At 32.4% G+C, this 17,352-nt stretch overlaps 1 protein-coding gene across 2 annotated transcripts; it reads left to right on the top strand.

The window, feature by feature from the left end:
• Window positions 1–1,981: 1,981 nt before the first annotated feature.
• On the top strand, window positions 1,982–17,139 carry LOC134688543 (uncharacterized). Of its 2 annotated transcripts, none has more exons than XM_063549337.1 (9): window positions 1,982–3,869; window positions 5,632–5,798; window positions 7,795–7,918; window positions 9,210–9,373; window positions 10,908–10,953; window positions 12,274–12,378; window positions 13,393–13,482; window positions 15,391–15,429; window positions 16,878–17,139. In XM_063549337.1, exons 1-9 carry the CDS (start codon window positions 2,009–2,011, stop codon window positions 17,072–17,074), a joined length of 2,793 nt encoding a protein of 930 aa, XP_063405407.1. In that variant the 5' UTR covers window positions 1,982–2,008; the 3' UTR covers window positions 17,075–17,139. The 2 variants fall into 2 exon arrangements, with proteins under 2 accessions (XP_063405407.1, XP_063405406.1); XM_063549336.1 differs by having other exon boundaries at window positions 12,271–12,378.
• Window positions 17,140–17,352: the final 213 nt, after the last annotated feature.

The following is a 17,352-nucleotide window of genomic DNA, read 5'->3' as shown; positions in this document are numbered from 1 at the left end:
AAACCAGATTCAACCCACCATTTTTTCCTTTAAAAATGCCCTGTACCAAGTCAGGAATATGGCCATTGTCATATTATAATAGTTCGTTTCTGCGTATTACATTTTAACGTTGTGTCGTTTGTTTCTCTTATTTTTGAGTGTAAATTCACATTGCGATAAGACGTGTCACGGTACTTGTCTATCCCAAATTCATGTATTTGGTTTTGATGTTATATTTGTTATTCTCGTGGGATTTTCTCTGATGCTCGGTCCGTTTCTGTGTGTGTTACATTTTAGTGTTATGTCGTTGTTCTCCTCTTATATTTAATGCGTGTCCCTCGGTTTTAATTTGCTACCCCGTTTTTGTTTTTGTCCATGGATTTATGAGTTTTGAACAGCGGTATACTACTGTTGCCTTTCTTTATAACCAATGTGCTTGAATTGCTTTTGATTTTGTTTATATATTTACATATATGTACTAGAACACACCTGCGAAATCGTTTAAATCTGCGAAAATAAAGTGTATTTGCTCTTTACTATCAATTCTTAGTTCACTAATCAATCCACGGCCGTCATTGATATATTATATAGATCCTTTCTATTTAATATACTTAGTGAGGGTCACCCGATAAATTTTTGTAAAAGATTTTATGACTGGAGAATTCAGGAAAGGTATCGAAAGTTATAGGTGCTTTTGGACAGGACCATTGTTTTTCAAGCCCAGCTCCTGGTTTGTGTCCCATTAATTTTTTTTATCTATTAATTTCAATAATGTAAGCGTTTATCTGTATATTGCATTTTGAACATTCATTACTAGAAATAAACCTATAATGTTGAGAGTCTTATAACAACAACACTTTTGGTACTGCTGATGAAATTTTATTGAGCAAGTGAAGCTAGCAAAATGGTACGGAACTGTTTGTGATTTTTTAATGAACTTGTAATTTTATATCCAGACGCCTTTATTTTCGTTTTTCTCCACAAATAACACAAACGGAATAATCAAAAGAGATGATGTTAATGCGACTATACGTTTAATAGTATAGATATACATTGTATATTGTTTGAATTTTGTTCTGTTCAGTCTTTGTGTAGTAAAACGTATTCAACTTATATTTTATCCCATTTGGATCATTTGGTCAGAACAGAAAAAAAAACGAATGAAGAGGATCTATTACACAAAAAAAGCTCCATATCATTGACAAATCTCTTCATGAATAAAAGTGCAACTGATATTTTTCTATCCAGTTCACATTTTAATTAACGGATAAAAAACTTAAAAATACTTTCAAATGATTAAAATTACATTCACTTAATGTCAGTTGCACATTTTAACATGGTATGCTAAATAATACTACAGAAATTTTAATCCGGGAATATTTTTCAGTCTTATTATTCACCTGTCATTCAACCAAGACTCTAATTGAAAAACACTTTGTTCTCATCTACTAGTATCCAACTTTTTTTTTTACCTTTACAACCTAAAATTTAAAAAAAGTTGTATAAATGAGAATGAACCAATATTAGCTATCAAACAAACTAGAATTAATTCACCATTTTCGTCTTTGGAAAATGCATGTACCGAGTCATGCTGAATATGACATTTGTTTTCCATTCGTTTGATGTACTTGAGCTTGTGATTTTTCAATTTTATAAAATACTTGCCCTTTTGAACTACCCTTGGAGTTCAGTGTTTTTATCATTTTAAGTTTAAAAAAAATGTTGTTATAGTATAATATTCACATTGAATGCATTTTATATGAATCTCATTGCATAAATATCCCTTTGCATGTATATGTGAAACTGTTGATAATATTAACTATAATTTTTATGTTCACGTGTAATTTTTATTTTTTTAGTGTGGATTTACGATTGTACGTGGTTGATGTCTTCAATGAAATTCAAAATTCTTATGTAATTTTTATATTTCGATCTGCATAAAACCATTATGACAGATAAAAAGACTTTATGTCGTTCGATAAGCCATGGATATGGAGAAGAATATGGTGTTGATGATACTGATCAAGTAATGTCAGAATTTTGTGAAAATTTCTCTAAACTAAATTGTTCGGACTTTTCTAAAAGTAATCTAAAATCAATAGTAAAATCAATTCAAAAGTGCTTGCAGAATGGTAATATCAGCTTTAACTTTGGGTCTACTGAGGAATACCACACTGAAATATACCAGGAAGTGTCAACCCGGCTAAGAAATTTTAAAAACTTTGAAACATTCGGGGAGCTTTGTAATGACATAAATCGTAAAAGGTTACCGGGAACAATTGAAAACAATTGTAAAAATCTTTTGTCTATTATTATGAACGAGATAGAAACTCCATGTAGACAACAACATGTATTACCAAAAATTAGGGTATGGAATACACTTATCAAAATCCAAAGTAACCAGAAAGCCTGCGCTGCTGCTGTCTATCAGCGTTATGATGAACAGGTAGAGAAAGGTTATACAAAACTTCTCAGGCAGAAACAAAGAACAAAACAAAAACAACATAACTTAATGCGCAATTGTGAAACTTCGTTCGTTAGAGTTTCTCAAAAACCTGATCATGCACAACATCCGGATGACATGCACATAATAAAAAGTTTAATGAGTTTAACGGGGTATTCTCTAAAGAAAGTTGTGATAACAAGTATGCCCGTACAAAACAATATATCATTAGACAACCCATCAAGTCGTCTACTAACATTTTCAGATTGGCCAATTAGAACACACGTTTGGCCTCAACAGCTTTCAAATGCTGGATTTTATTATACAAGGGAAGGAACTACAGTCAGATGCGCAACCTGTGGTGTAAATACAGTTGTGGACAACTGGAAGAGATTCGAAAAACCTGAGGTCGTTCATTTTAAACTTAACAGTAACTGTGAATTTGTAAAAGGCAATTTCTCTTACTTACAGAGTGATCAACTATTAAAAGACGTTCCAAAATCCCCACATAGTTCATTAAAAGGGGGTGATGCTTTAGAAGAACATGGGGCAATTTTATCCCCGTATCATGAAACAAATGAAAGGAAAGAAAATATTTCTAAACCAGAGAGACGTTGTAATAACGTAGCCTCTTCTTCAGCAGGTAATTCCAATTTTTGTGCAAGTAACACAACTGTTAAAGGGTTGAAAGTAAACGATAGTTTGATAGGCGACAAAAACTCCTCCGAATGTAATCATCTGAATGAAAATTCGCAATTAATGAACAATGGTACCACACATACTGATATTTGTTCTAGTTCATTGGCCAGCAACCATATAAGCAATACTTCGCTGAACAATGGTGCATCTGGTTTAAGTACCACAAATGTAGACACAAAAACAGGCTCTAATACATCTATGATTATGCTGAACAAAGATCAGTTATATGTGTCGGGAAGTTCACAGGATAACTATACACAGAACTTGCAAAATAACACAGGTTTAGTATCTAACAGCATGTCAATGATGGAGGCTGCCACATCCAATCCACAGACGATATGGAACACACCATTTGAGTCGACCGTAAGACGAAACATCAATAGCCAATCAATAAATATAAACTCTCCTGCGTCCACTAATCAGCTGGAACGACTGACCCCTAATGGACAAGCAATTTTAAGTCCGGTGAATGGCACCGAAGCACCATTTAATCATGTCGCCAATCGACCGACTTCATTAAATTCAAAGTTGCAATTACAATTTAAAAGAAGTGCTTATAATAATTCAATAGACATAGATGTTACCGTTTCCGCAAATCAATCGGAACGCGAACAAACTATATATGAACCAGAATTCGCGCATCCAAACTTCAGACGTTTTCAAGACAGAATGGAATCGTACTATGAGTGGCCGATTACGGCAAAACAGCCACCCAAGGTATTGGCAGAAAGTGGCTGTTTCTACACAGGTATGTAAACATTTTATTGTTTAACGTACATTGTATCTATAGGTAACTGATATTTATTTAGTTTGTCGCAGCACAAACACACACACTATTCATAATGAAATATGTATTTACAAGCCTTTATGCATTTGCAATGCTTTCATGGTTTTTTTAAGAATAAGGAACCTTTCCTTTTGAATATGTCGTAGTTTTCAACGTATATAAACATCAAATTTATTTTTTGTTCAAAATACCATATTAATTGACCGAAGACCAATAGTAATATGATTTAATCCATTTTGAATAGTAAACATATTTTTTTATATGTATTTTTACTTCCTGATTTGAAATTATCAGATTATTACATGGCATTTTTCATATCACATGTATTATCAGCCCTAGGTTTAATATCAGCCCAAGAGCCGCATGGCTCGAGAGCTGATATTGACCGAGGGCTGATAATACATGCGATAAGAAAAATGACATGTTATGATCTTTTTATCATATGCTTCAACCGTAAAGAAAAATAAGAGATTAATGTATTGATCCTTTTACGTGGTTCCCGAACTTTAAAGAGTAAAAACGTTCACGCACGTCGGACCCAAAAATTTGATACATTCAATATGAGCTTTTTCTATCATATGCCTCAACAGAGAGAGAAAAAAAACAACAGTTTAATATAAACGAATCGACAAAAAAATAATTCAACAATATACATAATTATGAAAATTGTTTGGAAAGTAAATTTTCTACTATTATGTTTCAGAAAGAAAAAAAAATGCATTTATTTTATAATTTGTTTGTTTTTTAATTATTTTTATTATTTTACACGATATACTTTCCATTATTATTGTTTTGTACACTACTTTGTAATGTTTTTTCCACTGAAAACGTAGCATTGAAGTGTATTTTCCGGAATTGGCCGAGTATCACCGGAATGCCATGTGATAACGTTACGGAAAGGCATGTGATAACAATCGAAGCATGTGATTAACTTTTCATATCAGCCCGCTAAGCACCAATTCGAAAAATATAAAATTTACATCAATTTGATGCTATTATCATACGGTAAAATTTATATGTTATTTAGTCTAAGTATATGATAAACGCTCATATTGTATACCTAGACAAAATCTGTTACAAGGTCGATATATATCCGATAAACTTCACATACTTGATCAAACAAGACAACGTTTCGGGCAAGTTGAAACAGTGGCATAAGATGGACTTACTATTATACTGATTGGAGATTTTGGACTAGTGGAAAGCTGTCAAAGTTAAATGATTTTAAATGCTGTACATCCGTTTTCTATTCTGACCTTTTGACCGAGAGGTTGAATTCGTTGAATCTCTATATCATAAGACTATCAAAACTGGGGTTGTGAGTTAAAATTAAGCACATGGCATGTGAGATGGACGCCAATCTTAACTGTCTGGGATTGTCAGTTTTCCTACCGAAGATTGGGTTTTTTACGTTCACTCCGGCTTACTAAAAAATAAAAGCTGACCGTCACGAGTACTAAATAGTGCTGAAAGGGGCGTTAAATATAAAGTCATCAATTAATGTATTTGCTAATTACTTTAAAAACTATTATTGTTTAGCTCATATTACAGACGAAAAAGATTTTTTAGTGTAATATGTAACAGCAACTGTCAAATTGTTTATGAAAGTAGTACATTCTAACACATTGATGATGATCATTTACAAAGGTACTGTCTAATATTGCTCTTGTTGCATATCACAACTGTATAACATTTTGTATTCAGTTATATGATTAATTTGCAGGTAAAACTGACATAGTGCGATGCTTTAGTTGTAATCTTGGATTAGCCGAGTGGGCTGAAACAGACGACCCTTGGATAGAACATGCACGGCACAACCCAAAATGCTGGTTCCTCAGGCGTGAAAAGGGGCAGCCATTCATTGATAAGATCCAAGGAGAATGGCAAAAGGTAAATTCATTATATACAAAGAACAACTTTTAAGAGGAAACAATAACCTTACCATGTGTATAAACAAAGCATTCAGTGTATTTACAAAAAATAAATTTAACATATTGTCTGAACAAAACTGTAGGAAGATTACAATGAGGGAGAATTTGCAATTAAGAAAAGTTTCTTCACGAATAAATATATTTCATAACTCCGCCATCTAAATAATAATGTTGGCTCTTTTTTACAGCTTTATTCGACACACTGCTTTGTGTTGTTTAGACATTCCCTCTATATAGGTAATGAGGAAGTGCATTGAGATGTGCACGAAATCTAACCATCTGACGCACAAATGCTGAGAAAATAAGTTATCAAAGGTACAAGGCTTATAATTGATTACGCCAGATGCGTGTTTCTTCTACATAAGACTCATCAATGACGCTCGGGTCAAAATAGTTAAAGAGCGAACAGGTATAAAGTTGAAGAGCATTGAGAACCCAAAATTCCAAAAGGATGTGCCAGATTCTGCTAAGTTAATCTATGCCTAATATAAGAAAATCGTTAGCATTTTGAATAATTCAAACTTTTGCAAACATTAAAATAGTAGATCCGGTAAGGACCGATTTTGGCCTCAAATTTCAGGTTCATCTAACGAAAGATTTTGACCACTTTTTTAAACACTCAAGTGTCTATTTCATGTATATCAATTAGTTCATGTGAAAGATTTTAACTGATTTTGTCACTAAAAACGACCCGATTCAAGCTCAAATATGAAAAATCTACCAAATATGCCAAAAATGTCACTTTTCAAATAGTTTTCGTCAAAAATGAAAGTGGCCGCATCCGTGTTCATCCTCAATATTTATATATGTTATGCATTATCATAAAACACAACGTACATTTTAATATTAAGGATGAACACGAATACGGCCACTTTCATTTCACCCGAAAACCGTCTAAAATCTAGCTAAAATGCTAGAACTATGAAGATTTTAGTATTTAGCATGACTTAATGGTGCTAGTACTTGATATATGTGCATTATATTGTCAAAACAGCCCATATATATGTAGCAGAAGCATTCTACTATACAATAAATAACTTAAAATTTACATTTTAACAATTTTGTAAAACTGCTATATTTTGGGGCCAAAAAGGGGTCTTACTGGACCTACTCCTTTATAAATAGGACCAAAGTATAACTGATATTCATGTCAAAAGTAAAATCACAAAAATACTGAACTCAGAGGAAAATTCAATCGGAAAGTCCCTAATCAAATGGCAAAATCAAATGACAAAACAAATCAAACAAATGGACAACAACTGTCATATTCCTGACTTAGTACAGGCATTTTTAAATGTAGAAAATGGTGGCTGAACCTGGCTTTATAGCGCTAAATCTCTCACTTGTATGACAGCCGCATCAAATTTCGTTATGTTTACAACGATGCGTAAACGAAACAGACATAATAAATAAAATAGTCAAAATATGGGTACAGCAGTCACACTGTGTTACAATCCCAACAGCACGCACGATTTTAGTCCAAACCATGTGAAGGTGAGGTGTGTCTACTCGCTGACTATATAACCTTTGACAATGTGGGTGCCTGTTTAAATGAATATGCGTCTTTTTTGTTGCATCAATTTGTTCTATTTTATTTCCCTTCTTCGGTCGTATGTTTTAAAACATGCGCATTTGAATGTTTGTCATTCTATATCATTTTACAAGGCCAGGTAGTCCCTAAGTTTACCATCTTGATATTGATGACAATTATGTTTATGTAACCTGCATATGACAACTAAACACATGCAAACAGATCTTGGAAATTATAGTAAGAGAAAAATCTCAGAAAACAATAAGCATTAATAAAGTTATTGAAACCATTTAACACTGTCAAATACTGAAGTCATACATGTCAAAATGATTCATTCATCACCACATTCTCCAATTTAAAAACATGAATTTGAATAGCCTTATTTTTTTACTGCATAAGAATAATTATATGGTTTTTTTTTAAGCGGTACAAACCAAAGAATCCAGCTTTTGATGACGTGCTATCACGGTTAGCGACCTTTGATGGATGGCGAGATGACATAGAACAGACACCTGAAGATCTAGCAGATGCTGGTTTCTTCTCCACAGGTACATACTGTCAGGTTTATTCTTAAGCCGTTTTCGAATTTGAGTGATATCTAGAATTGCTATCAGACTTACTTAAACAAAATTGAGAATAGAAAGAGGAAATGTGTCGCACAGACACCAACCCGACCAAAAGCAAAAGTTTTTTTTTCATTTAATGTTCAATAAGAAATAGATTACTGCAATTGGCTATAGTAACCGGTAGTTTACATCTTCTTGTGATTTGCACTTCCTAACAAAGAAAAAGTAAAATCACAAAAATACTGAACTACAAGGACTATTCAATCGGAAGGTCCCCAATCAAATGACAAAACACATCAAACCAATGGACAAAATCTGTCATATTCCTGACTTGGTACTAATAGGATGACTTTTTCTTAAAATGTCCTGTACCAAGTCAGGAAAATAGCAGTTGTTATTTTATAGTATCTTTCCGTGTGTGTTACATTATCGTTATGTTTGTTGTCGCACTTTAGTATTTATGTTGTTTTGTTGTTTCCCTCTTATATTTAGTTTTAGTTAGTAGCCCGGATTTTGTTTTCTCTCAATCGATTTATGACTTTAGAACAGCGGGATATGTTCATAATAATAAACTTACTGTTAACAAACCTTTGAATTTTCGAAAAACTAAGGGTTTTCTACCTCAGGAATAGGAATACCTGAGCTGTATTTGGCAAAATGTTTAGTAGTTTTTGTTCTTTAAAGCTCTTCAACTTCGTGTTTTTTGGCCTTTTAAACATTTTTGATTCGAGCGATGAGTTTTTTGTTGACGAAACTCGCGTCTGGCGTAAATATGTGTTTTCTTCTGGTATCTATGATGAGTTGATTTACTGTTGCCTTTATTTATGAATTTATTTTACACAAGGGCTATGTGTGATAATGAACCTATATATCCCCCGTTGCATTTGTTATTAGTAGTATGATACTTCTGCAGTGTATGATACTTCTGCATTGTATGGTTCATTTCAATATTTTGCTGAATTGGACTTATCACTAGATTTGTACAAAAATGAACAACATAACTTGTGTCACGTGTGGAGCAGGATCTGCAAGCTCCACCGAGATCACTCCCGAATTTCGGCGGGGTGGGTGTTGATCAGTCTGTAGTGTTCTATATTATATTTTTAAAACTGTAATTTTGTCTTTTGTTTTTTTTTCTCTCTTGCAACGACTTTGTCCGATTATCATCCATTTATGGGTTGTTATGTCCCTTTTGGTGCCATTTGCTTCTCTCTTAAACCTATTGCGATGATAAAAAAATTAATACTACACTTTAACACTATCTTTTCGACAGGGGAAGATGATATAGTTCGTTGCCACTACTGCGATGGAGGACTACGAAACTGGGAATCAGGAGATGTTCCTTGGGAAGAACATGCCCGGTGGTTTCCACACTGTAAATATCTTATCAAAATGAAAGGAATGCAGTACATTGAAAGTATAAAAGAAAAATATCAGGTGAATATTAAAAACAGAAACAAAAGCAGTATAAATCATCCATATAAAAACTTAGATAAATAACAACTGTTACATTTATTCATTAATACAATGTTTACTATATGGGTTGCTAAGAGGCGGAAACGGAATAAGGAACAGAAACAGAAACGGAAACAAAACGAATTAATATCTATTCATTTTTGTCGTTTGTTTTCATAGGCATGTTCTGTATAGTATTTTACGTGTCAGCAAGAAAGAAAAAAACAATTGCAAATGAGTACAAAGGTGTTTATACTCACACATACTAAACATCAATCGAATACTTTATAAACATAACAAGTGATTATATGAAAAATTAGTCATTATAAAGTATTCGTTCGATTACGTTATTTATGTTCTTTATATCATTTGGCTGAGAAACATGTGATAAGTAAACGTGTATTAACCACTCCATAATCGTTTTGAGAGTCTAATTCATAGCAGATCTGTACTTAAATGAAAATAAAAAACAATAAAGGTTGACCTCCGAAGACTGTCGATGGTCACATAATCCGATATAAACATAAATTAGATAGGTTGCGACCTCATGCAATTTCATTTTTGAGGTCTGTTTGATTTAATGTCTTACATTGAAAAAATAAGTTATGAAGTGTAATCATCGTTTTCATTTGTATAAAATACAAAATCCGCAAAATGGTCAACCGTTGCTTCACTTTTAATATTGATGTTCTTTACTTTTTAATGGTTAAACACGACGTGTACATGCACAACCAATATCTAGATAAAGGGTTGAATTGAAGGTCACACGAAGCAACAGTAGTATACCGCTTTTTCGAAGGTGATTAATCGATTGAGAGAAACAACTCCGGGTTATAAACTAAAATTGAGGGAAACACATCAAATATAAGAGGAAAACAACAAAACAACAGAAACACTAAAGTGCAACGAAAAAGCAAACGACAATGCAACACACACAGAAACGAACTACTAGTATTAGATAACAATTTCCATTTTCCTGACTTGGTACAGGACATTTTAAGAAAAAAATTGTGGGTTGAACCTGGTGTTGTGGCTAGCCAAACCTCCCGCTTTTATGGCAATGTTAAAAATAACAACTTTATATGACAGGACTACAATACAAATAAATGGAAGAAAAGTCAGGACCGAGAAATACACAAATAACAATAACATAGAAAATTCCTACATGCTAAAATTATTTAAGGTACATGGCTTATAATACATATTCAATGACTTCGAATTATTTACTTACAAGTGAATAATTGATCAGCAATGTTTCTTGTCTTTGTTAAACAAAATTGAACTAAAGTGGCTGCTAAAAGCGAATTATTGTTTCATTATTTCACTTTAGAATACATGTTTGGATAAGATACAAACATTTTAATTTTGTTTATATCTTGTAGCTAATGCTCCATTAAAAACAACCAACTATACGATATCTACATGTTTCTTTTTATTAAAATATAACTTATTCTTAATTATTATAACTCATTCGAAATTCTATCTACATTTTTTTTTAATTTTTAAATAATTTCAGCGTCATGAGGCTTCTGTCAATACCACAAACACAACAGAAGAGCAAGGTAATACTGTTATACAAAGCTACTTTTGCATAGGTACTGTTTCTGTACCAAAAATCTGTAGTACTGGAAATCTACTTTTAACATTCGGTACTATTTTGTTACCTTAAAATTATTGTGATATTTAGTTACCTGTATTTTATAGTACTTGATTTGCACTTGAAATTTAAGTACTGTAGATTTTTTGCTACATGGTTACATTTGCAGCATTTTGAAAGTTTGTCTTTTTCAAATAACATAAAGTTATGATGTTCAGACATGAAATACTGTGATCATTATTGGTATTATTTCTGTACCAATATTTTAGGTACAAATCAAGTACTAGAAAACACAAGTACCTAAATAGTGCATTAATTTTAAAGTAAAGTAATAGTACCAAATATTAAAAGTAAATTTTCAGTACTACAGATTTAATTCACAAATAGTACCTATGCAAACGTAGCTGTGTACGACGATCTGATTAACGCTTTTTTGTAGAGGAATGTTGTAAGCCTTTAGTTTAATTTCAAAGTTGCACATGCATTTCGTGCAATATCATGGGGATAAAATAGTTTACAAATCACACACGTTTATTTGTTACCCTTGTCTGCCCATACGTGCATACGCCCCAAAATTTTAGTTATCTTTGAGTTTGCCTCAACCAATTGTTGTGAAATTTATACAGAACACTTATTACAACACAACACAGGTTACGTTTGAATTTTGGTGGAGTCACTTTTACAATTCTATGTTGCTTTCTAACGTATTTGCAAACGGGTGTATCATATGTGTCTCATGGATAAATAAGCAACATAGTTTTACTTAATAAAAGTTGTAAATTAACTTAAGTACGTAAGATGGCTCATTTTGTCTGAAATACAAATTGATTGAGAAATAGACATTTTTATGGTTTTTGCATACTTAAATGTCTTTCAACCAGAAAATGCCACACTGAGATCGTTCAGAATGTGTTCCTTTCTGTTATCTTAATTCAGCATTACTCTCTGCATATATCAATGACATGTTGGTAACATTCTCAGTTTATTTTTCTTTCTCATTCTTATTTGAATATTCTGCATTGCATATTACATATATTTTGAATACTTTCCACACGTTCATTTTAATTGCACAACGTCTATATAGCTCAAATTCTTAACGATATGCATGTTACTCATTTGTTTAGGAAGTATCTTAAGCATTAGTTTTTGTTGACATCATTGTGCTATTATATTTGACGTAATTTTGTAAAATTGCATTCACCGCGTTCACACCTTATGAAAGGTAAATTATATCCTCAACAATTATTATGAAAAAGCATAATAAAATCACGTCTTATTTTAGAAGATAACAACCAACTGTTAGCTACTGAAAATGCGAGAACAGTACTGCGAATGGGATTTACCGTTAACACTGTCAAGTCTGCTATTAACAGTTTAATCAGAACTCGAGGTAAGTCAGCAGATTCAGAAAAAAATAGTAATCAAAATACCACACTCCATCTTTGGTGAATTCAAAAAGGTAACACTTTATAAACCTGACAAAGTCGAACCAACTGATCAACCAAGATAGGTTGAATGGAAAAATGGAAAATTGCCAAAAAAGATGAAAACGACTGTTATATTCCTCACTTGATTCATATTGTTGAAGTTATCGCATAACTAAATTAGTGAAATCTGGTAGAAAATTAAGTGGCAAATTCACAAATAAAACCAATTTGTATATGTCATGATATTGATATATAATTGTAATTAAACCAAATCCATTATTCTTTTCAGAATGCCGAAGTTTCTGTAAAGTCGAAAAGTATTGCTCTATTTATTTAACATAGTGAGTCGAGGTTTGATTTGCCAATGACTTAACTTTTGATTAGAGTACAAATGACATGGGTTCAAGCAGCTATATGTCTCAGTTCGTGAATAAATAATGAGCATCACCCATACTGTATTCCTCTACAAAAGACAACAACAGAACATATATAATAACGGTACCAATTTGTTCTAAATACGAAACAATTCAAACAGATAAAAACACCAACGGCTTCATTTGTGACAAACCAATAAAAGAAAACTGATTATCGAGACTTAAGACGGGCATTTACAAAAGGTAGCAGTTAAACATAGGTTTATATGACAGTTTTTATCCATTCGTTTGCTGTGTTTGAGCTTTTGATTTTGCCTTTTGATTTGGGACTTTCCGTTTTGAGTTTTCCTCGGAGTTCAGTATTTTCATGATTTCACTTTTTAAAACGCAACGTTTGGCGGTAAACAAGAATTTTTGATACTCAAATGTATTGTTAATTTAACCTTTAGCTGTATAAAGGTATCCAACGTCTGTCAGTTATAATTGATGAGAGAGTTAATATTGATGAAAGTGGTGTAACAAACCAACAATAAATCAATATATAAATGAGGGATGTATACCAGAAACTTTCTACTTTTTAAATCTATCTTCATCAATTTTCAGGGCATAGTAATTTCAGTACTGAAGATTTATTAGAGTTTATATTAAACCCAGTAGAATCTTCCCAAACATCAAAGAGGACATCAAATGAAGGTAATTTATTGTCACTGTAACCTGCCTACATACAGGGTATATATCTCCCAATTGATACGATATTCCCGTGCTTGCATTTCCTATCATTATTTTCGTGATAGAGGGTTGCTGCTCACAAGCTATTAAACCAAGAGTTCCAAATGGTGAAGTTGAAATCATCCCTTCGTAAATTTTACGGACGCCATCACGAGTTGGTTGACCGTTATGGAATAACCGTTTCACAAATGATGTCGGATTTGTTCCTTACGTCGTAACTACAATCCCCTTTCCTTTCATAAATGCGACCTACCGAGTTAGATTTTTTACCGGATGTGTAATCTCAAATGCTTCCCCTCCGGAGCACCTGAGATCACCATAAGTGTTTGGTGGGGTTCGTGTTGTTTATTCTTTAGTTTTCTATGTTGTCTCATGTGTACTATTGTTTTTCTGTTTGTCTTTTTCATTTTTAGCCATGACGTTGTCCGTTTGTTTTAGATTTATGAGTTTGACTGTCCCTTTGGTATCTTTCGTCCCTCTTTTAAAAGTCTATATACATTTACACAATACAACCGATGTAGGAATACTTTAAACATATTAGTATAAAACACATATCCAAAAAAAAATCCTTGAGGTGGGTTTTAGGCAACTATAGCATATATAGGTCAAGGCTTGTTTTTGAAACACTTGTTACGGCAGATAATCAGTGATATATGAACAGACTAATATGTATTCTCTGATAACAACTAAGAGATTAAAAACAGTTCAAGTACTGCACACTTTATAAAATGAATTATTATATTAAACTCGAGGATTAACCAAAAAGCTATATCTTGACAAATTTGTGCATTTGTTAATTCTACTCATTATTGGGTTTTAAAGTCATGATTTTAAGATACCCAACAGATGAAATGTTATAAAAGTACATGTATATGCTATATCACAATGATTAAGGTTATCAATAAAAAAAAACAGTGAAGATCATATTGATTTAGCATGCATCAGCTGTCAAACATTCAGATCCTCGCCAATTGTTGTTGTTTGCGTAATTTTTGTTTTATTCTATTAGCTCATTGTATTTTTTTAACAGTCTCTGTCTAATTTAAATACACTTTTCGGGTCGATTAAGAGTAGTATTAGTATGGTGAAGATAGGTGTTTTCTGTTGAATAAAATTAATAATAAAATGGGGGAATTTATCAAAGAGACTACAACCCGAAAAGAGAGCAGATACCAGCCCAAACTGCCAATAATTGGTCTTCAACACAGCTAGATAATCCCATCCTCTTTATGCGGGCTTCAACTGGCACCAAAACAAATAGGAGTACTTGTGCAGAGAAAATGGACGAAAAACTGAACTCCGAAACATATAAATGAACCTAAAAACAAACAAAAAACACATATAAGACAAACATAGGCCAGATGCTCCTGGTTTGAGGATATATAAGAATTAGCCGAGGGTTTGACACAATCAAATAACCCAAACTACTCAACCTACTGATATAATACTCATGCTGAACGACAGTATTCTTTTTTATGGTTACATTATACAGTTTGAAGGATACTACTCTTGATGAATATTCCAACTAGATATATAGTAACGTACTAGTATTCATATAGACCCATTGGTTGCCTTCGGCTGTTGTTTGCTCTATGGTCGGGTGGTTGTCGCTTTGACATATTCACCATTTCCTTTCTCAATTTTATATATGAGATGGAATCAAAAAAGTTCCTAGCTTTACTATAACGATCTATACAGGGTGTTTTAAGCCTACATGACATACAATGTAGAGATGCTATTTTGTTTACAGGAAATTATACTGTATACTAAATATTTCCTAAATTAATCTACGGCAACTCTTAAAATATTACTCCATATTAATGTTAATGCACAGTTCTTATTCAACTAATTTAATGTATACTAATTTTACAGCATCTGGTCAAGCGACAAGACCATTTCCAGGAGAGAGAGGTAATAATATGTGTTTTATTTTACAATAAAACCGTAACAACAATTTTAAAATGATATTTTTTTTCAACTTACACATGTTTTATTTTCTTATGAGATCAGTAGTGGCATAGTTACACATTTTAGTCAAGAATGTTATTTTGGTTTGAATACTGATTATTATTTTATAAAAATTGATGTACTTCATGTGAATATAAATGAGAGGAATGCCCTTAAGGTCCAGGAACAGTAAATGGGCTATGTCGCAGATTTTGCTAAAAATTTGCATACAACCTTGGCTCGTTGAACTACAACTGAAAATCGAAAAAAATAATACATTTACCTCTTTTATTATCTGAAAAATTGCAGATTGATTTCTTTTAATATGGGTGAATATTTGTATAGAAAGCACATAAAATCGGCAAAAAACCTTCTAAAATTTTTCTTAAAATCGCCAAATCTGTAATTCTACTCCGTAGAATTTTTTTTAAAAACTATATATTTATTGTTGACACATAAATTTCTGTTTTGATGATATCAACTAATCATAGGGTCACCGACTTCGTTTTTTGTCTAATAGTCAATTTGTTACCTTGTTGGTAGTGAAAAACGTCAAAAATCTACGTTTTACGGCCTGCAACGCGATAACGTTACGATTATTTCGACGTTTTGTTGGATTTTTCACAAAGAACGCAACTTTGAATGACGTATACCGTAAAAACGAAGTCGGTGACCCTATCTTTATTTTGCATCATTATAACGGAAATTTATGTATCAACAACATATAGTTTTTTAAGAAAAATCTATTGAGTAGAATTAGAGATTTGGCGATTTTAAGACAAATTTTAGAAAGTTTTTCGCCGATTTCATGTGCTTTTTATACAAATGTTCACCCAATTGGTAAGAATTCAATCGATAATATTTCAAATGATAATTGAGATAAAAGCACTATTTTTTCGATTTTCAGTTGAAGTTCATCGAGCCAGAGTTTTATGCCAAATTTTACTGAAATCTGTGACATAGCCCATTTACTGTAACTTGACCTTAATGTGAATTAAGATGAATAAAATGACGCAGCCAACTATGATATATTGAAAAGACGTAGCGCCTGCAAAGCAGTATTATTCACTCTTGTTAAACGTCAAAATTGAAACTGTTTTTGTTTGTTTTCACTTTTTGTTTTAACTAAGACTGATTAACCAATTAATCTGCACAATTGATATTTACGGAACCTTTAACATTTATCGTATTTATGCTTTTGCAAAACACTTTCATTGTGTCAGGTATATCAAAATGTAAACATGGTATAAGAACCAATGAGAAAACTCTCCTTCCAAGTCACAATGTACAAAATGAAACAAAATACAGGTCAAATTACGTGTACCTGATTAATTTTGTACCTGGATTACATGAACAATATATTGTTGTTGAAGTTTAGCTGACATGTTTGATAAATACGATTTTTGTTTCAGATCCAGCGAAGCTGAAAGTTATTAACACAGAACTAAAAAACAACCTGTTATGCGTCATTTGTAGAAAAAATGAACGTTGCATGCTATTCGCAAATTGTGGACATAGAGTCACATGTGAACAGTGCTGTAGATCAATAGACTTTTGTCCACATTGTGACAAACGAATCAAGAAAACTGTCAAAACGTATATGTCATAAGTGTGGAAATTGATTTGTTCTGTGTTATGTTGTAATTTATACAGGGGAATTAAAAATATTATATTGTATTGTCATATTTTAAGTGTTAAATAATAGTAGTATACCGCTGTACAAAACTCATAAATCCATGGACAAAAACAAAATCGGGGTAACAAACTAAAACTGAGGGAAACGCATTAAATATAAGAGGAGAACAACGACAGAACACTAAAATGTAACACACACAGAAACGGACCGAGCATCAGACAAAATCCCACGAGAATAACAAATATAACATG

Source organism: Mytilus trossulus, chromosome 10, assembly GCF_036588685.1.
Source record: "Mytilus trossulus isolate FHL-02 chromosome 10, PNRI_Mtr1.1.1.hap1, whole genome shotgun sequence".
NCBI classification, from domain to species: Eukaryota; Metazoa; Mollusca; class Bivalvia; order Mytilida; family Mytilidae; genus Mytilus; species Mytilus trossulus.
Note: the sequence above shows the minus strand (reverse complement) of the source record. Positions and strands in the feature narration are given on the sequence as shown.